This window comes from Pholcus phalangioides, unplaced genomic scaffold (assembly GCF_987345545.1).
Source record: "Pholcus phalangioides strain wild (caught in Gottingen) unplaced genomic scaffold, Ppha-v1.0 ptg000011l_1, whole genome shotgun sequence".
Classification (NCBI taxonomy): Eukaryota; Metazoa; Arthropoda; class Arachnida; order Araneae; family Pholcidae; genus Pholcus; species Pholcus phalangioides.
The window spans coordinates 60,887,068-60,909,256 of record NW_028301604.1 but is presented as its reverse complement, the minus strand read 5'-3'; the positions used below and the strand labels follow the sequence as shown (position 1 = coordinate 60,909,256).

Below are 22,189 nucleotides of genomic sequence, written 5' to 3'. Positions count from 1 at the left end.
AAGATGGCTATTAATTGTTCGGATTGGAAAAGCAAACACGTACTGTACCCGAACTTTATGGGATATACAGTGGAATCTCCCATAACGGACACCTCACGTTACCTGACACTTTTTGAATTACGTCAAAGGGACTTCGGATATGTAATTAATTATTTTACTATCCATTAACGGACATTCCTCGTTACGGAGAAAATTTTTAGTCCCGTGAGAGTCCGTTATTGAGAGGTTCTAATGTAGCACAAAATTTTTAAGGTGAGAGACCTTTCAATGCAGTCGCAAGTTTTCACAACTCTTTTGACAAAAATCGAAATCAACTACAAATATTCGATAGTGGGAATTTGAGGATGATGCTTAGTAAAATAGTCCAGCACTAACAAATAATGACGATGCATCCTTCCCATTACGACTGCTATTTATAGTTGTGTCTGTTTTTTAATAATTTCATTATTAATAGATATTTTTTAAGTATGATGCGAATATTAATTTAACTGCAATCAATGTAAAGATGTGCATATGTTTTGTGAATTATAACTTTTAATTATAATTTTTAACTGGGTTCATGCCTACCTTGGGTTAGAGCATAAGCGCCGGAACCTAGGGGCTAAGACCATTTGAGCCCTTCCCTCAATAAATTTTGTAAGGGGGTTGAGCCCTCCCCAACAACTTTTGTAAGGGGGTTGATTGAGCCCCACCGCCCAATATTTTCTGGGAAAAAAATGCAATGCACCTTCCCTCTCCTGCGTACGTGCTTGAGTCCCGCATATACGGGATGACCACTAACTTTCACCCCCCCCCCCCCAGTGTTTTCTTCATGTCGGCGCCTCTGAGTTAGAGTTCAGTGAGCTTCCTTCTCGTGGGAGTTTTATGCATGGCCATCTCAACATCATGGGTCTGAGAACAAAGTGATCTTCTAGGGCCCATCATTATCCCCCCCCCCCCCACACTCTGAGCAGAGCCCCTAGGCTGGGATCTTTGGTGAGGTTCCTTGCCAGACTTTTCTTTTTACGGGCTCCTTTTTATTAAATTCATAGTGAGAAAAAATTGTAAGAAGCGTCTTGGGCAACCAGGCCTGTGGGGGAGGGGGCCCATAATTAGCCGGAAGTAACAGCTTACATATTTACATAAATACATTCGAAAATCATAGTACCAGCTCTCATTCTTCAGGTCCTCTATAGATATGAGACCCTGGGTCATGCCCAGGCCTGTGGGTCAAGCTGGCCCTGGTTCTATGGACAGCTCTGCTGGGTTCTGAAAGTAGCCACATTTTCATCCTCCATCTTCCACTTGAAAGCTCTAATTCTTCACAGCTCATCCCTTTCCGTGGATCCCTTTTCATCTAATTTTCACCAGTAGTCCTCTCAGAATATCCCAGGAAGGCAAGGGGGGCTATATGGCTCTAGGTTGAGAACCACTGGACCAGGTCACTCCAGGGTTCCGTATTTATTTCAATGATGTATGGGTAGCTAGAATTTATTCTGATTCAAAATTGGGAATGGTAATTTCTTTTCAACTCAAAAACGTTCGACATAATAAAAATGCTTAATCAGCATTTGGTAAAATGGGCTGACCATATTTCGTCAAGATAAATATGGGAAATGAGATTTCAACATACAAAAATAAAAAATATAATAATAATAATACGGACATCGTTAGTTATATATTGCCAAATATGATGCCAAAGGTAAAAAGAAGTTGCGAACTACTGCTAAAATCATTGAAAAATCGCCTGTGACAGGATTATCCTAACATAACTTATCAGTTAAAAAATAATTTCAACCCTTGATTTCAATAAGGAATAACAATTCGTGTAGTCTTCGTTGCGAATGCGTCAAAAAATGGTACAATTTAAAAAAAAAAAAGATGTCCGGATTACCAAAAATTACGTGAAAGTACCGGGATATACAGGATGTATGGTCATTGATTGTGGAAATTAGAAAAGAAATCTATGTAACGGTCACACACATTTTCTGGGCCTGAATTTATGTGGGAGGCATTTCTTGATGGCATCATCTTAAACTCATTTGCATTAAAGTGTCCCATGACCGGCTAAGTTGAGGAGTAAACAAACATTGCAAACACTGGGTATTTCGTGTCTTTAGCTTGCTTTAATTTTATGTCAGTAGTGCATTGCCTTCACCTTGTCTAAGCAATGGGCTTCGGAGAATTCGCCATTATTTAGTGACTTAAATATTGTTCGAGTTTTCTCCGAGAAAGTGAATAAATAACTATGGCTTTTGTGTTTGCATTATCGGTTATGCTGCTCGGTAGTAGTATGTTTCTCTCGAATGTGATAGCTATGCCAGTGTTTGATGGACGAGATGACTTTTTGGAAACTTATCAGTCTAGTAACTGTTCTTTGATTAGCAATATTACTGTTCCTATTTTCGACCCTACATCTAAAGAGAATGATGATCCAATGAGTAATTTGATGAAACCATTAAGTAATTGTAAGCAGCATCTATCCGTTGGTGATTATGATCTTTTATGTCAAGAAGTCTATGAAGTTATTTTTAGTATATCTAGGTGCGGCAGACCATTTTCCTCACAATTCGGGCCGTTCCATGGGCTCATCCACATCAAAGCTCGTTCTGATGTATGCGTTGGCTTTAAAGAAAGCGGTATGACGTTCCGAAAAACCGAAACCTTCGTGAGTCCTGTTTTGAAAGATCGGTCAATATGTGAAGTGATGTGCAAAGGCAAATATGAAGCTGTGTGTAAAGTTCTACTCTGGGCGAAAGAGGTTTATTCTCAGTTGCATGGTATGCTATGTTTTACCTGCTCAAAAATATATTTTATGCACTTTTGTTCTGTACAGGGTGGTTTGAAATTCCCCTGATGAAACGGAAAGCAATGTTAGGTAAGAACACACTCACATAATAGTGATAATACAGTAGGACTCCAATTATCCAAGCCTCGATTAACAAAGATACTTTTATAAATTCATTTAAAAAATTCAGTGCAGTAAAATAATGTGCTAAATGCACAGTGCTGCAGAATATTTCCGAGAAAAGCACTGGAACAGACCAGGGGGAGGGTTGAAGCTACAAATGCAACATGAAATCTCGTGGTTGAATTGGCCAGGAGGTGATAAAAATTTAAATTTTTCTGAGGAAGTTGAATTAGAGAAATAAATTTAGAACACTCCTCACTAGACAAACATCTTAAGTCTATTGCTTGCAAACACCAAGGTGCTCTATGAAGCATTTAAGCAGGTTCAGTGACAGAAGACATTGGAAAGACTATAATTAAAGCATCGTGTGTGATCCTTGAAATGCTGTAAAGTGTGAATTTCTAACTTTACACTCCTTCACTTATATGTTTCTCTCAATTATGAGACAATTTACTGCACTCCTAAAGGTGTAGCATAATAATGATATAATATGTCTCTCACTTCCATGTCTTTTTTCCTTGTACCGATGCAAAAGTGAGAGATCACTATGCTCTAAGATTTCATGTAACTTTACTGTATTCATTTTAGTGCATTGTACGGTAATTGCAAATAAGTACCATTTTCACCATTTATAGCTTTATTAGGTTCATTTAATCGCCAAAATTCTGTTAAGTCAGGATTATCCAAGGTAGATCTGATAAAAATTTAATTTTTTTGTGTTCGTAATGAAGTTTATTTTAATATGATGATTGTTTTCATATTTTTAACTCTTTTTATACTACCCTGTTGCACGGAAGCATACTGATGCGGAAAAAAAATCAAAAACTCATCAACACATCTTTTAATTTTTTTATGTGAATTTTTAACGTCAAATTTTGACTGGAATGTGAATTTTTATCTGGGTCCGTGTCTACCTTAGGTTAAAGCATAGGCACCGGAACCTAGGGGCTGAGACCATTTGAGCCCCTAATAAATTTTGTAAGGGAGTTGATTGAGTATATTTTCTGAATAATATATCCGCCCAATATTTTGTGGAAAAAAAGTGTAATGCAACTGCCCTCTCCTGTGTACGTGTTTGAGTCCCACGTATACGGGATGACCAACAACTTTCACCCCCCTTAATGTTTTCATGTCGGCACATCTGGATTAGAGTTCAGTGAGCTTCCTTCTGTATGTCTGTAACATGTTTTCTTCTTTGTCTGAAGAAAAGCCACCTAAAAAAACACTGCATTACTAGGTGGGTTAACAAGCAGTTATTGTAGAGAGTCTAGTGTATTGCTACGCGAGTTTTAAGACCATCTCTATGTATTTCAGTAGTTTCAACCTCTTGTGGATGATTTAAACAACTTTTTACCAGTGTCCTGGTTGAAATTGATTTTGACTGATTAAAATAACAATCCTGAGTGAGACACTTTGTAGCAGATACATTTGGATATCAGATTAGTTGCTATAATATATGATAGAGCTGTTGAATGGCCTCCACAATCACTAGACTCTCATTTCCATAGATTTCTTTTTCTTAGAGGTACACAAAAGCTAGGCTAGACATATCCCATGTTACCATGATGCTTGAAATTTTCTATGTGCAATAACTAATTGGAATCTGAAGGCAAAGCAAAAACCTTGAAATTTATGTAAGCATTTCTGTGTACATGAGAAAAGGTCACCAGGACCAAGGGCAGGCTATAAAAATTTTGGCTTTTTTTTCTCGAGGAAAATAAATTGCTTCTCTCCTAGGAAATTTGGCTGGTGCTTTATTTTTTTCTCAATTTATCAAGCCCTGCATAAAAGATATAGTATATGCAACACTACCCATTAGTCTCTTAACACATGCTGTTCTTTTCTTCATTTTCAGTGATTTTTTAATTCAAATATCTTGTGAATAGTGCACTTATAATCGGTGAAATCAGTTGAAATGTGAAATTTTTTCCAACTGGACTCAGTAAAGCAGGACAACAACAATTGGGAGTTAGATGACAAGTACACCAAAAAAAATAAAAAATAAATTTTGTATCTCCATACAATGGTGGCCCTTAGTAGAATAAATGACAAATCTTTTTGTGAGCATTGGTGACCATATTGATTGTTATTGGTTGGTGTTTATCTAGAAAAGTAAAGAGGATAGAAGAAATTCCCTGAAGTATGTACGCTTCACCTCTCTTTATTTCCTCACAGGGAGATAATATATATTTTTTAAATTTTTCTCACATACTCAAAAACTTCGACTGAAAGGAAGAAAACTTTGAGTTAAGAAAAACTTCTAACATTTAAATATTGAAGGTCTTCTTATATGGAATAAAATCTTTAACTGAAACAGATACTGAAGTTAGTCTTTGAGCCCCCACAATAATTTCTGAAAAAATAATGCACCTTCCCTCTCCTGTGTATGCACTTGAGTCCCATATATACGAGACGCCCAGAAACTTTGAGGCCCCCCCCCTTAATGTTTTCTTTACGTCTGCACCTCTGACTGGAGTCATCCAAATTAGACTTATCATGAATTGACTGCAAGAAAGAAATGAAAAATATAAAATTATACAAGAATATAAAAATACACTTTTTTCATGAAGGGTGGGCCTTTAAAAAAAATGATTAACTGTAAGAAAGACTAATTCAGGCCCGTAGCCAGAAATTTCGTTCTGGGGAACAAGTGATAAAACAATATATTTCGCCATCTTTTTCCCTTTTTTTGGTCATTTTCTCACATTTTGGGGGGGGGGGGAACATGACCTTCAAGTCCCCCCTTCGCTACTGCCTTGGATTAATTGAAGGTATCCCCAAAGTAGTATATGCTGAAAACTGATGTATGTGTGTCACAGAGAGCAATCTCAGCAAGAATTTTAAGAAAAAAACCATTCTGTTCTGTTTGGAAAATACTATTACGTGAACATTTACTGCAGAACATTTTCAGTCAACTGAGAGCTCATTGCTAGAAAATGAAAAATATTTTAGTGGGGGGGGGGGGGGATATAGTCCTCCAACCAATGAGATGAAACTTGGCTGCATCGTGTCACATGTTGGATGAGTTCTATTCAATTCTTTCAGGTGAAACAATTGTGCATTGAGAATAGCTCCTCACACACACAAATCACTGAGCTTTCATGTTTGACTTGTCCTTCACAAAAGAATAGAATTGTCTGATGTGCTAGTTTCATCTCATACCTACATGTAAACAATGACTAAATATTATGAACATAAGCATTGTTAGCAACGGGGCTGTAACAAATCTATTGCTTGACATACCAGACCCATGTAAAAATTTTTACAGGCATGCTTTTTCTTTTACTACGTACCCAGTGTGAGTATATATAAAGGAAACTGCTTTCTCTTTCTTTCAAACCATTGCTTTTCATATTTTTGTAATTATCTGAAAAATCTGGATTTTGAGAGATATAGATGGCTTTTTTCTCAGCCAGAGATATCAAGGAAACAGTTATTTTTCCGGATATTATGCTGAGGTGAGCTCGGAAAGAAAAGTCATCACGTCTGACTCTGTCTATTCAGCGCCTCACGACACAGTGCGTGAAATTAGGAAGGCAGATTCATGTGTCTCCAGTGGCGTAGATGGTAGCATGCTTGCCCGGTATGCAAGAGGGCCTGGGTTCGTGTCCCGGCGGAGACGTGATGACTTTTCTTTCCGAGCTCACCTCAGCATAATATCCGGAAAAATAACTGTTTCCTTGAATCTGGATTTTATTTTTAAAAATTAAATTATTTTGAATTTTTAAAGTTTTTTGAAGTAAATCCAATGATAACATGTAGCAGTATTTTTCGGTTGTGTAAAATATCAATTCTGGTATCTATTATTTTAAGTTACATGCCTGACTGGGCATGTGAATTTTTAGCGATTTGTTCAGTCCTGTTTAGCAACATGCATCAGTTTCCCATTTGAAGTTCTAAAACATGAAATTACTTGCATGAAACAGAAAGATGGCTGGGTAGATTTTATATTTATTGTTGGAAAAACTTAATTTAGTCTTTTATATTGTATTGCGATTAAGGTTTACTTTGTCACAAATGATTCATGATTTCTTTAACTTATTTTTCTTTTTTTCTTTTTACAGATAATCTCAAATCGTATCCCTTAGCTCGTTTCTTCGAGTTCATGAAAGAGGATAATTGTACTTTTTCTAAATCTTTTGTAGCTCCTGACTTCCATGATAATGATAAAAATAGTGATGTCATAACCATTTTAATGGTTCATTCAAAACCTTGTGATGATATCATCGAGTTTGAAAAACCTGAAACAATCCTTTGTACTGCACTCTTTCGATCGCTTTTGGCTCTTTCAACTTGTAACGGAGATATTATAGATGATGAAGAAACAAAAGTAGAGAAAGAAATACATTCAGATATATGTAAAGCATATGAAGAATCTGAAAATAGTCTTACTGTGCACGATAATGATATAATCTCCTATTTGCAAAGTTATTTAGTTTGTGAAGGCATGTGTTCAGGTTCTACTAAGTCAATCTGTCAAATTATTCTTTGGGCTTATGAAATAGAGCAAGAGTTGACAGGTGAGTTCTTAGGCCTACTTTTTTCTGCCTTTATTTTCATTTACATTTCCCTATATGAGTAGGGAGGAATGAAACACTTTTAACAAAAATATTTTAAAATTTTTTTCTGTAACATGTGAAACATTGTAACTGACAAATCAAGAATCTTATCACTTTTGAGATAAGAAAAAATATGGTGCTCAAAAATAAATATATTTATGGGACATTTTAAATTTGCAAAAAATTTGTCCCATTCCTCTTGCCCGTATGAGAGGAATGGGACAATAATTAAAAAGTAAAAATTTAATTATCATTAAAGTGGAATAAATTTAAATTAAGTTTATAATTGAAATGGCTATCAGTCATGACCACAATATTGATAAAGCTTTGAAAAATTATATTCCTGTGACCAGATTTTAATAAAATAACGCCATCTATATAAAAAGTTTGAAGGAAAAAAAAATCATATACAGTGGAACTTTGATTAATGAGCTTAATTTGTTTCACAATTACTCATTCACATAAAAATGACGTAAAATATGCTTCATCAACAATACTGTGCCGCTGCTTGTCTTATTTAACGAGCCATCCGCCAACTCTCACGTCACTATAATACAGTACATTAATTTATTTAATAATGCAATACACCATAAGTAAACACACAATACAATAATTTTTCAGCGACCAGAGAGAGAGGGACTATTTTTTAGGACTATTATAATCTGCTGGCTCACCAATCTTTTTCGTTTTTTGTGTGAATTCCGAAAGGAACCAATGGAATGACGCTTGTTTTTGATTCCTTTGTGAGGATTTCATGGAAATGAAAAATTGCATTGTCATTGGACAAATTCATTGCTCGCACACTGCTACTGCTTTAGTTGGGTGGTTGTTTTCCTGGGTGGGACGGTTTAGAGAGATAGATGCCTTTTTCTCAGCTCGAGAGCCATCTATCTCTCTCTAAGCCATCCCACCCGGGGGCCATTTCCAGAAGTCAAGAGGCTACTAGTGCCTCTACTTCAGCACCTCATGCCACAGTGCTTGAAATAAGGAAGACAGGGTCATGTCTCCAGTGGTGTAGATCAGTGGTTCTCAACCTTTTTGGAACCGTGGCCCGGTGAATCAAATTGCTGTGAGTTTACGGCCCGGTCTGGAATAGTTTACTCGTTCAAAAGTTAATAATTAATAAACAACCAATTACATTTTGATTGTGAGCTGATTAATTAAAAACCCATTTAATCAATTAATTAATTAAACCCTTCTTTAATTAATTAATTTAATCTATTTTAATTAATTAAAACCTGTTTATAATGAATTGAATTCATTATTTTCTTGCGGAGTGATGCAACATTTTTTTTTCCGGTAATGTATTAATAACGTGCAGAAGTCAAAACATAAACGAAGCGTTTCATCATCAACTGCAGTAAACATCATCATTGCTTAAGCGCTGGAACCTGGGTACTGAGGCTGTTTGAGTGCCCCCAATATATTTTACGAGATGGCTGAGTCACCAATTATCAATATACAATGCAACGCTCCACTCACTCTCCTGCATAAGGGCTTGAGCCCGTATATACGGGACAAATGGCAACCTTCAGCCCCCCCCCTCAACGTTTTCTTCATTTCGGCGCTTCTACCTCATTAAAAAATTCAATTGATCACAAATCAATCGAGACGTCTTAATATTCAATTCTACAGACTAATTTCGCATAGTGTGTAAAAATATAAAGTTTTCATTCATAGTGGGCAATGGAATTTTTTTGAGCTGACATCAACGCAGCACTTATTTATTAGCACTTTTTTAATAACTTAGTGTAAAATATATTTTACAATCAAACTTTGCATTTAATCTTAGCTAGAAAGAAGGTAATGATATAAAAAAATTGTCTATATTGTAACTCACCAGAAAAGTCCGCTGAAGAGCAGAAAATTGTTCAGTTTTGGACGAAACACTTTTCGGTATATTCAGGATAGATGCTTATGTTAAATTGTGTAACTTGATAAATTACAAAACGTTGATCGTGATTTTTCTACTCTAAAACTTAAACTTTTCTCTATTTCTTAACAACCATTATAGTGAAATAAACCAATTAGTTATTCGTGAAAATACAATACTTTGAGAAATGAAAGGGTAATGAATATATTCTCGCGGCCCGGCAGTTGAGAAACACTGGTGTAGATGGTAGCATGCTTGTGCCCAGTATGCAAGAGGGTCTGGGTTTCAGTCGCGGCGGAGATGTGATGACTTTTCTTTCCGAGTTCACTTCCGGAAAATAACTGTTTCCTTGATTTTCCTTCTAAGTTGCTCATGATATCCAAGATACCCTGAAAACCTTCTAGCTAAAAGCAACAATTGCCATATAGTATTGTAAAATACAAAATTCATTAATTTGCTCTTTAAATTCAGACTCTCGCTAAAAGTGGGTCTGACTGTTATATTTTTTTTTTATTTTCAGTCTAAATATGTGTAAATGAGAGAACTTATCAAAAGTTGGTTAACTTATAAGTATATAGATAAGAGATTTATATTTGCGGCAAAATATTTCCTTACTATGTTTTCTAAGAGTTTTATTTTTATAGACAACAACTAATTTACAATATATCAATACAGTGGACCCTCAGTTTACGAAACTGAATTCATTCTCAAAGTCTGTAAACCGAAATAATTTTTTTGATTGTAGGAATCAATGTAAAATGGATTAATTTGTTTCTGAACCCAGAAGATTTCTATTGTGAACTTTAACAGCAGTGCTCAAGTCCATCATACCAAGTTAATACCAAAATTAATACTGAAAATGCTTTTCTTTAGAGCAAGAGACAATCCCTACCTTATGAAGTAACAGGCTTATACCCCATACTGGGTAAGAGCAATGGGGGGGGGGGGCATGTTTAGTTTCTTTAATATCTATAATCTCAGTGTCCAATCCTTTTAAATTTCTGCCTGAAAATCTATCTAACCACAGTTCTGTTCCTTTTTCTCTGAAAAGCAAGTTTCAGAAGCTCCAAGTACAGTTTGATATCCTATTGTGCCTATTTTCTGTTGTGATAATTGTGTTGTGGGGATCGTTACGTTTTCCTTCTTGTAAATCTTTCTCTGGCCATGTCTTTTTGCTGCCTGGGGGTAGTGTGTTCTTATCCTAGATTAATAACAAAAGTGTAATTTTTTAAATTTTAAAAATAATAAATTTCATATTCCCATTGTCAGAACTTAAGTCATGTCCACTGCAGGAGCCATGATGAAACTTAGCTCTTTAGCCTGTGGAACATAAGCTTCTAAGATAAATCCAGAATGGAAACCTTTGTTGCAATTTTAAACTGTTGCAACCAAAGTAGTACAAAATCATACAACGCACAAACATAAGTTTCATTTGCACAGATTTTGGAGAACATAAATTTTAATAGAAAACGGATTGCACCCATATGGCAAGGAACAAGCTGCCAAGAAATATTGCATTTGAAAAACAAGAAACATTGTGGCACCAGATGAGTCTCTCTAACATTTAATAAGCCCCTGACATTGAAAAACTTTTCCCTCTATGTTATTTTAATACAACATGTACTTGGGGTGTTGCTGTACAGGTTGTCCTGTAAGTCCTAATTCAGCTTTTATTTCATCAACTGTTTGTTATAGAGGTATAGTTTCCATTTAAAAAATGCTCAAAATGTGTTCAGCAATCACTGTATACCAGTTTGGAGATTGAAAATGCAGTGTCACAAAATAATCTAAATTTTGTATGTGGTCCTTCTGTGTCTTCAACCTTCAAATTAGAAAGTTGTTGCTCTGTCTTTTCTGAGGCAACAAAAACATTTTCACATTTCTAAGTGCAATATTCACTGAGATATTTTTGGATTTAAAATCAAAGAAAATGTAAGAAAGAACCACGTGAACTAAGGGATGCTTCTTTCTCTAATTTATGCTGTTCTTTCCCAACTTTTCTCCGGTTTCTAAATTAAAATATCTCAGCAAATATTGGCACTTTGAAATGTCGAATATTTTTGTTGGCCTCAAGAGACACAGGACAACAAATTTTTATTTTGAAGTTAGAAGACAGACGGACTGTATAAAAATTTTAGATTTTTTATTTTGGGACACAACTATAGTTTTAATTTCAAAACTGGTATAGGTGTGAGTGCTGAACAGTTTTTGAGCATTTTTAAAATTGAAACTATACCTCTACAATGAACAGTTAATAAGATAAAACCGAAATTAGGACTTGCAGAACATCCTGTATTAATCAGCTGTACTAAATTTAAATTTTATATATTTTTATAGGTGATAACTCTGTTATGCATTCTTTAATTCTTTTGAGCTCATGTGGTTTCTTTAAAAAAAAAAATAGGTCACGAGATCAATTGCCTGGAAATGTGCCTGATTAATTTTTAACTAAAACTTCTGTAATCTAGACTGTCCATAATGTGGATAGATTTGTCAGGTTTTTTCCCCAACTTAGACCTTTATGATTTTTTTTCATTAAAAATCAGTTTCAGCTGCTTCTTGCTCACTCATTTTTTATTTTTTCACCTATTTTTTGTTTGAATGAAAACAATGAAAAAACATATTTAAAATATTCTGATTTTGAAAGTTTGCTACGGGGATAATTTTTCTAAATAGAATGTTGACTTTCATCAATCACTGTGAGAATGTCTGAGATTGTGTCAAACAGGTGAATGTGAAAGATATGGATTGGAGTATTGCACAAGCTTGGGACAGTATCATTCCAAAAAGTTAGCTGGAACAATGAAGATTTCACTTATTATTCATTGGATCACTTGCCCAGGATTGGCTGCTTTTTATGGAGCCACAATGCAGTCCAATGGTTCTTCAATGTTGTTCTAAATCTTTCTTTCAATAAAATGCACTTTTCCTCTCTAATGCAAGAATCCACCAAAAGTGGAAACCTGGGGTTTTGTGAAAAGAGGGGAAAAAGAGATTACAAAAAAAATAATCTTTAACTAGTAGAATATACTTGTGCAAAGTATAAAGAATTACTTGCACAAATAGATTATAGGTTTTAGCGATTCTATTAACAAAGACGATGTGGTACTGTATATGGAAATTTAGGGACATCAATCATTGAATATTGGTCATTACAGTAGGTAGCATTCTTTTCAGCAGAGGAACAAGTATTTGATATCTCATTTGTTTCTCATTTTAAAATGAGCCTTGTTTATTTTTTAACCCTTTCCGGCATGCTACCCTTTAAAGTTGGAATTTCACAAAGAAAATTTGTAGGCAGTCTATTCAAGCCTAGATGAGTGCAAGTATAATTTTATAAAGATTACAACTTACCGTTTTAATTTTGTGGGTGGGCTCGACTTCTAATGGTCTCGAATTCGGGACTTGATTTTAAGCAAACTTTGAATTTAAAAAATAAAAACTTATACAGAATAAATAGATTGGTGTTCAGCCAACAAAATAAATTCAGCTTAACAAATTTTTTTTCCAGAAATCCTTTTTATATCAAAAAAAATTTTTTTTTGAAATTTGAATCCATTTCTTTATTTTTTGAAAACCTTATTTTTCATAGGCCAAAAGTATGCATTGGCTTGTGTGGTGCTGTTTTCTAGTATTGATAAAGGTGGTTTTTCAAAGCAATCCCTAAACTAATTTTCATTTTATTTATTATGTTTATTTTCAGTATTTGAAAAGGGAAATTTTAGGTTGCCCAAGAGAACAAGGGAAATGTTAGGCTTTTGAGTCAGAAAGGGTTAAACAACAAATTTTAAACTCTTGACAGTGTAATAATCTATTTGAGAAAAGTGCACCAAAACTGGAAGTATTTTTTCTTTGTTTGTTATTCATTATATCAATAGAAAAGATACTCAATTCCGGCTTTATGGAAAAGGAAACAATTTTTTTTTTTGTCGCAAATATAAAATTTTTCTGCAGCTTAAACTGCATTTGGGCATCACTGTCAAGGGGTTAAAACTTCTTACATTAGGTATTGTTTATATAACTTTGTTGATAAAACTGTTGCATCTGAGTCATGGGTGCTTGAGCACTCAGAGTATTTTTAGGCATGTGTGTCCGAGCACACCAGAATTTTTACATGAAGCTCAAGCCGAGCACCACAGGTCTGATCTTCTAATGCTCCTGAATCTAATCCCCTTCACTTACACTGAGCATTTAGATTCTAACACCATGCATAAATCAGCATGGAATAAAACGTATATCAAATATAAAAAATACAAAATGAGAAATTTATCCTCTTTATCCAAGTGTAATATTGTGTCGAAAAAGAACTATTGGGTATATTATAATGGACAAATAACTATACATGGTGAATAGATGACAGGGCATGTGGCATTGTACTGGCAAACCGTTTATCCTAGAGGCATACTACCAATTAGAAAAGTATCCAAATAACGTTTAGAACTCTGGTATGCCATTCATGTTGCAAGGGGTTGTATAGTTATTAAAATATATATTAACTTTTTATATGGACACCCTGTGCTTAACCCAATTAGAAAGTTGTTGCCCTGTCTCTCTCTTGATGCCAAAAAAAAATTCACATTTCTAAGTGCAATATTCGCTGAGATATTCAAAAGAAGAAGGAAAGTTAGGGGAAAAATAGCATTAAATGCAAGTAAACCATTTTTTCCACATTTAATGCACTTTTTCCAAACTTTCCTTCATTTTTTAAATTTGAAAATCTCAGTGAATATTGCACTTGGAAACGTGAAATTTTTTTTGTTAGCATTTTTAGAGACCAGGCAACTTTCAACTTGGGTGTTTGAAGACAAGATGTCCGTATAAAAAATTAATTTTTCTATTTTAATAACTATACAACCCCTTGCAACAAGAATGACATACAATCATGAGTACTACATATTTGGATACTTTTTCTAATTGGAAGTATGCCTTTAGAATCAATGGTTCGTCAGTAAAATGCCATATGCTCTGTTACCCATGCACCCTATATAATGCCTAATCAACTACTAGCGAACTATATAATACCAAATTATCGAAGGCGTGAACTTGTATTTAGTCCATGAGCCCAAGCCCACTTAATATTTGCCTCCATCTCCATAAGACCTATATAAATATTGGGATTATTCCCAACCCACAATATTTTAGAGTCCCCTTGATATTTTTAATAATTTAATGTCTTTGCATATTATACTTGATTAGTGCATTATCAAATTTGAAATATCATTTTTAAATCCTCTCTACAAAATTATTCTTATGTAAACATATACATTGCCGTGCAGATCATGCAAATCCCCTCAAGCAAAAATGAATAGAAAAAAAAGAAAAGATTTTTTTTTATAAAGTGAGTGCTGTAGTGGTGGGTTGGTAAGATACAGAGTTACAGATGGGAAGAGTTCAGGGTACATGGGTTCAAACCCACCCACCTCCAGATAATTACATTTGTGGTCAGCTGGGATTGGTTTTCTGTGGTTCCCAACTTCAAGGCGCAAATGCGAGCCGATCTCCCTGTTAAAAAGTCTCGCCACAGAGAGCAACAGTCCTACAACGATAAATCATTCAATCATAACACTTCACTCATAGTTAGAAAAACTAGTGACAGATGGCAGCACTACACATAACAAGCATTACAGAAAAACAACAAAACTTCACGTCAGGTTTCACTATACGTACACGCACATTACCGCATGTACCAATTCGTTGGGGGGTTCCGCGGGGGTGTGGGTGGGGTGCAGTAGTGGTGTAGTAGGTAGGGCCTCCAAAAAATGGCTCGGGGATCCAAGATGTTCGTAAGTCAGCCACCTCGTTGGGCAATTTGCCTGTTGTGGCGTTGCATTTGTATTTGAAAAACACGTTTTTATCTACTTGCACAAAAAATTCTTAAGGTTACATTCTTATCTCAAATTGGCGCATACTTGGTGTGTTTGAATGGTGTTTGTATTTCTTCCATAGAACTTCCGATATAATATGTCAGAAACATTGTACGGGTTAACATTCTGTTCTTTGGCTTTATGGAGGTCTGGGTTCAAATCAGTTTGGGCATCCACATGTTTGTAACTAATTTTAACAATTTTTCTAGACATATATAATATATTTTTTATTTTGCATTTTATTAGTGCATATTATATATTATGAGGAATCATTTCAATTTTTTAAATAATTAAATTTATTTTTGTCTACAGTTCATCCAGTGGTGTCAAAGAGACTTGATACAGTTTCAAAAGAGGAATTAAAGTCTGATGTCACAGTAAGAAATGAAATTTTTGACCTTACTTCAAAATTGAAAGAAGTTTCCAAAGTATTAGGTGGTTCACCAACTACTAAAAATAAAATTCCGTACTCAAATTTCAAAGTACAAAATATGTCTGAAAACAGGTATGAAGAGAAAGTTTCCCATTTGCATATAAAGGAAGACCATAAAATTCCTGACAATCCTAATGAAAATGAGGATATTCTCCAGAAAATGCAGTTTGGTGGTGATATTGTCAATGTCAGTGAACTTGAAAAATCAAAAGCTATTGATGGGAATCTATCAAATTCCGAATCAAAGGAGAGTCATAAATCAGTAACAATAAATAAAATTAATAAAACACTGTCTTTTTTTACCTCTACAATTGATTCTAGTACAGTAAAGAAAGAAAAAAATGAAGTTAAACCTGAACTGAGTAGTACAAGAAAAAATATTGACCCCGAATCTTCTAAAACTGAACAAGCAATAGACATACGTACTATAGCACCTCTTTATAATATTGGAAATGCAGTAAGCAAACCCACTGATTCAGTAACTGAAGGTGATGATTCAAACAAGGAATCAGTTAAATCAACAGTGAAGCCATTTTCAACAAGACTCACTGGGCAAACTACAGAAATTCCTCTAGTCATTACTGCAAGCATTGTATCTGTGACAAGTGAAAGAATGGGAAATGTTCATCAAGAAAATGTTTCTTTTAAAAGTTCATTTAATACTGGTAAGCTATCAAATAGTAGAATAATATGTTCTCAAATAAAAATTGTTTTTTATTTATATATGATTATATACATTAAAAGTCAGACATAAGGAGTGCAGCTTATAATGAGAATCTCTCTCTCGCTATAATTAGTAATTTTCAATACACCATAAATGAGTTGATGTTAAGAATACTTATTGATTATATAATGAGAAAGCTGTTACATTGAAAAATTTTCTTGTTAATGTGAGTTCTCATTTGGATTAAATTTTACACGTTGTCTACTCTTGTCATTGTCCAATAGCTTGGGAAATAAACTTCAAATTACAAAAAAAGATGTGTTAAATAGCTTCATTCAATGGCAACATTCAATTTGAAAAAAAGCATATCTGAGAAGTTATAAAATTTGAATTTTTGTAAGGGATTGTGGCCTATAGCCTATAAGTTACATCTAATAAAATGATCTCTGTATACTTCAATTAAAAATTATAACCAAAACAGGCAGTGTTATAGCTATTTGATGGTGAAGCACTTTTTTTGCTGAAAAATTTAAAAAAAGGATTACACATACACTAAATTATTTCAGAGACAAATAATTTAAAAATATGTACAAATTTTGACTAAATTTATTCATCAGAAGCACTCTAATAACTCCTAATGTTATGTCATTGAATGAAACTCTTATTGACAATCGAGAGAATAGTCAAGCCTAAGACTACCTGTTGAGAAATGAGCTATTTGACAATGAGTGTACATACAGGGTGAATAGCAAACAGGGGGTATGGCACTTTACTGTGGTGAACCATTAATCCTAGAGATATACTTTCAATTAGAAAAAGTTTCCAAATAACGTGTAGTACTCAGATATGACATTCATATTGCAAGGGGTTGTATAGTTATTAAAATAGAAAACTTGACTTTTTTTATACAGTCCCTGTGTGCCCCAAAATCCAATTAGAAAGTTGTTGTCCTGTCACTCCTGATGTCGAATAACAATAATTCCACGTTTCTCAGCGCAATATTCACTGAGATATTAGAATTCAGAAACACAGGAAATTTGGGAAAAAACAGTGTTAAATATAGATAAACTGTTTTACCCGTACCAGTTATGACGTTAAACATTTCTGACGTTTAACCATTTTACCAGTTATGAAGAAAAACTTCAAGAACTGCTGAAGCTATAAATATAAAATTTGGTCAGTATTATATTTTGTAATATAGGGACTCAATAAGGGTGGTATTCACTGACATGGTTTAAACTATAGTCAAAATTTTTGGATGGGAGATCGACACTGTCAGTGAATATCACCCTTAGATGAGATTTCTGGAAATTCAACCCCAAGGAATTCAAATGTGATATGGGGGAAATAATTGGTGAGCAATTTTCAGATTACCAAATCCATGTGAGTGAAGCCGCGGGTAACAGCTAGTTAGTTCTATAATCGTGTGTTGCAACTTTTTTGGATGTTGCTTTTATTCATATTTCATTTAAAAAATATGCATTCTCTCTCTCTACTTTTTGTGGTTTAAAACATTTCATTTTCACAGTAAATCACTTGGATCCTTCAAAAGAAAGTTCTGAACTTGATAGTCCTGCAGCTTATGATGTTCCATATGAAGGAAATGATCAGAAAACGTATGAAGATAATGATCAGAAAGCATACGAAGAAAATGATCAGAAAACATTAGAACCAACATACAAAGAGTTGGAAAAATCAGTTCAAGACCCGTTTATTGAGAAAAAAAGCTCCCATTTTTTTCTATACTTCTTATGCATGGTAGCTTTAGTCACAGGCTGCTATTTACTAATCCACAACAAACAAAAGGTATGTTTCTTATTGCAGTATGTCAGATTAACATGAATTTTTAATGAGAGGTGAATGGATCTACAGATAACAAAAATACTATTTGTACCTAAGTTAAGATTAATTTAATTACAGTAGACTAATTACATTTATATAACTTTCATTGTATTATATTAAAACCTATAAATGACATAATTGTGCAACCGAATTACCATTTAAAATGAGAAAACCCATTTCAAACCACAATTTAAAAAATTCAGTGTTTTTAATGCATTTTCAGTTTTGTTCAAAAATATCACAGAAATAGAATAAATCATGTTAGTAAATTGCTGAAAAAAGTTTGATAAATATTTTGTTTATTCAAACCTTTCCTTTTTGCGAGTTACAAAAATGTTATGAAATTATTTTCTCGTAGTACATTCTATTGCGAAAGGCATATTTAAATATTGTATGGCGTTTTTGTATTTAGGTTATTGCCTTAATTGTTGAAGGAGGTCGTCATAGACGAAGGCGAAGACCCCACAGTGCAAGTTATAAGAAACTTGATAGCTGATGATGTGCCATTTTTTTTTTCATAGTGAGAATGTAATTTCTATCAAATTTTTTTGTACAGATAAATTCATTGTGTCTGAACAGTTGATTTTTATGTGTAAACAAAGCTGTGTAATATAAAAACAATTGCATAAAAAAGTCATACCATAAAATGTTCCTTATATCATAGCTAGTCTTGATTTTTGTTTATGTGCTTAATATACTATGGTGGGGGCTCCTGTATAGCTGAAATTTGGGTCCAGAAAATGCACCCTTCTGGATTTGGAGAATGGACTTTGTACAAAATATAAATTAATGAACCACCCATAAGTTAGGCATTTCTTGTCTTGTGATAAATTAACTAGATTGTTTTACTTTCCACAATTTTTCTTTCCCATCAAATTTATGACCATTTTTGCGAAAAAAAAAAAAAAATTCACAAAAACAGGACCCTAAAAAAATCAAAACCCTCATGAAATCAAACAATGCAACCATGTTACATAACTTCTTTCTTGTAGACATTACTACTATCATCATTTCATTGCATTGTAGCTTAAGAAAAATTAAGACTTAAAATTAAAGACTTAAGAAAAATTGATGGAAAAGCTGTTTCACCATGGTATATAGATATCTATGAAATAATTATGTTTTACCAAACCTTGCTGTTTACAAGCATAAGTAGGCTGATGAAATATTTTACTCTCAAATTATCCACTCTTTGCAGATATCAATACATATTCTGGCGGTGCAGTTTATATTTCAAGGGTTTCTGAATTCAATTTGTATTTAAGAAATTTTCAAAGATTGTTTTGACTTTATTTTGTGCAGTAACTTGTACATCTATCAAGGTGATCCCATTAACCCTCTGACTGCTCAATTTGTGGACCGAAATTGCTTCAAAAATTGTCTAATTTTTTTCACTCAAAAAGTGAAGTTTGAGCGGTAATACCACGTGCGTTCAAATGCCACAATTTAGTGGACAACTAACAACATCTGTTGGCCAAAACATAAATGAAACGTCTAATACTGTATATAATTTATTTCAGTGGTTAAACGGGGGAAAAACGGGATGCGCTCCTCAATAAAGGAAGAAAAGCACATGCCCGCGGGATGAGCAGATTTTGCTACATAATGTAACATTTGAGTTGCCCGTGGAAATCGCGGGATGAGCAGCCAGAGGGTTAAAGCTCAATATTTTGGCAAACTTTTTTTTACATTCTTTTTAATTTTTTACACAGGCAAGACACATGTTTGGGATCATTATTCTGCTGTAAAGTAGACTCGCATTCAATAAAATGAGTTATAGATGGTACTTCATGTTACATCAAAGGCCTGTTTACATGTACAATGCTGCTGTAGCATTGGGAGTTCTAGCATCCGCCTAATGACTTTTTCTCCTCGTAAGGAAAGAAATGGAGAGCAGTAATTGGTGAAAATTCTTGAAGCTGGTTTTAAACCCGCTTTTTCTATTTCCCATGTAAACAGGGCTTATGATGATGCATTTGCTGTGAACCTATAATTTCTTCTATTTTAATTAAGTCAACTATACTGAAAACTCGGAATACATAGTTTTATTGCCCGAAATTAACACCTAACAATGTTTTTCCATATCTTATGTGTGTTACCTTTTGTGTTTAGGTTTTATAAAGCATTTGTGAGAACAAAAGAAACTTGAATTATATTTCAAAATCAAAAACAATGTAATTGACAAATCGCACATATGAAGAGATATTGGAATGAATGTGTGTGTTGATATCTCATCAAATAACGATCCTATTCAAAACAATATTAAATCCAAGGGATTGAGAAAAAATTTAGACAACAGACCAATTAATTAAAAGCCAAAAATATGGTAAAAATTACCCTTTTTCAAATTCCTACACATGCTGATATTTCTGAAAATTTGTTGTCCCCAGCCTCCAATTAAGGGAGGGTTTATAGGAAATTTTAGGCGATACTTCAAATTTTTTTAGTCGCCATGATGACCTGACACCTGGCAGTTATCAAGCTTTGTTCAAAACTTTGACACAGCCAAACATCATAAAGCTTGTCATGCTATGATGATGACCGGAATTGAGAAAATTTAATTTTAATTTCTTTCAGTAAAAAATGTTTTACTTTCTGGCAATTGATTAGAAACAGCAAGATTTTGTACATAACTTGTGGTGGTTTTGACTGTTCAAGGTAATAGTCAAAATTTCCAGCAGATTCTTTCTCTCTCTCTCACTCACGTATCAATTTATTAGAAATTCTTCAGAGGAATGGTTAAGGACAAAATGCATGTGTAGTTCAGTTGTATATAAGCAGTATTAAGAAGCTACTATATTTCCCCCAATGGTGCATATGAAAATTTTATGCAAATGAAAACGTTTCAGCTGTACAACAGCTTAGAGGGTACATTTATTGAATGTAATCGTGATGAATCCAAGAGGGTGATATTAAATTATCTAGGAAAATCAAAATGGTGCAGATTGCAATGGAGGGAAAAATAATAGGTCCTCAGAGACACTGATCAATTCTAATTTACAGTAAGCCTAGAAATTAGATTACTGGACAGGCCAGATTATGGAGCATTTACTGTGTAGCCTATCAAAACTAAATGTAAAAGATAATAAATTTCGTACCTTTTGGGCTGTTATGCCATGTTCCAAACTGTTTTGTAGTAGACGTTTCATCCACTACTGCAATGGACATCTTCAGTGCCATTTTTGGTAAGCGAGGAGACAAAACAACCTCCTTGGATGGCCGTTGTACACTGACGCTTTCGCTGGAGATGCGAAAGGATCAACTTCGTCATTGTAACATCGAGCAAGTGACGCTGATGTTACGTGCCGATTTCGGATTAGGTGGGTGGAGATCGGAGTCTTCAAATTTGAATGGGGGGTGGGGGTCCGAATTCGGAAGAGTTGATTTTCTAACCATCCTGATCTTAGTATTTCAGATTGTCGAGTGCCATATCTTGCTCAAGTGCAGCCCTTCCTTCCTGTCAAAATTATCTCTGTGCTTAATGATCTCAATAGCTTCACGGTTTAGTCGGAAGTAGAAGTGGGTTCTATTATGATAACCGAAGAGAGAATATCTGTGTCTTGGAAATGGATGTGCCATGACCCTTGGAGGAAGGCATGTTCAGCGACAGCAGATTTTTCTGTTTGCCCCAGGCGACAGTGGCGTTTAGATAATTTCAACAAGAAGGCAGAAGAGCTGCACCTGAGCAAAATATGGCACCTGCCAATCCAAGATACCAAGATCAGGATGGTTAGAAGATCAACTCTTCTGAATTTGGGACCTCAGATCCCCACCCACCAAATCAGAAGTTGCCACGTCCCATCAACATGTCACTTGCTTGACATCACAACAGCGAAGTTGATCCTTCCACGTCTCCAGCAAAAGCGTCAGTGGACAACAGTCACTCAAGGAGATCACGTCGTCTCCTTGCTTACCAAAAACAACACTGAAGATGTTGACCACAGTAGTGGATGAAACGTCTGCTACAAAAAAGTTTGGAACACCGCTTAACAACCCAAAAGGTGTGAAATTTATTATAAACTCTGGCCATGAAAGCCTACCTTCTCTTTTTAAATGTAAATGAG

At 34.5% G+C, this 22,189-nt stretch overlaps 1 protein-coding gene across 1 annotated transcript; it reads left to right on the top strand.

Annotated features, from left to right (window-relative positions):
* The first annotated feature begins 1,981 nt into the window (after positions 1–1,981).
* LOC149080652 (uncharacterized) lies at positions 1,982–18,788 on the top strand. The gene is made up of 5 exons (XM_089239833.1): positions 1,982–2,759; positions 6,955–7,410; positions 15,499–16,284; positions 17,812–18,089; positions 18,538–18,788. Exons 1-5 carry the CDS (start codon positions 2,228–2,230, stop codon positions 18,619–18,621), a joined length of 2,136 nt encoding a protein of 711 aa, XP_089095959.1. The 5' UTR covers positions 1,982–2,227; the 3' UTR covers positions 18,622–18,788.
* Positions 18,789–22,189: the final 3,401 nt, after the last annotated feature.

Coding starts and splice junctions, on each gene's coding strand:
- LOC149080652 (XM_089239833.1), top strand. CDS start 2,228: ATGGCTTTTGTGTTTGCATTATCGGTTATGCTGCTCGGTAGTAGTATG. Junction 2,760..6,954: donor GGTTTATTCTCAGTTGCATG/GTATGCTATGTT, acceptor TTCTTTTTACAG/ATAATCTCAAATCGTATCCC. Junction 7,411..15,498: donor AATAGAGCAAGAGTTGACAG/GTGAGTTCTTAG, acceptor TTTTGTCTACAG/TTCATCCAGTGGTGTCAAAG.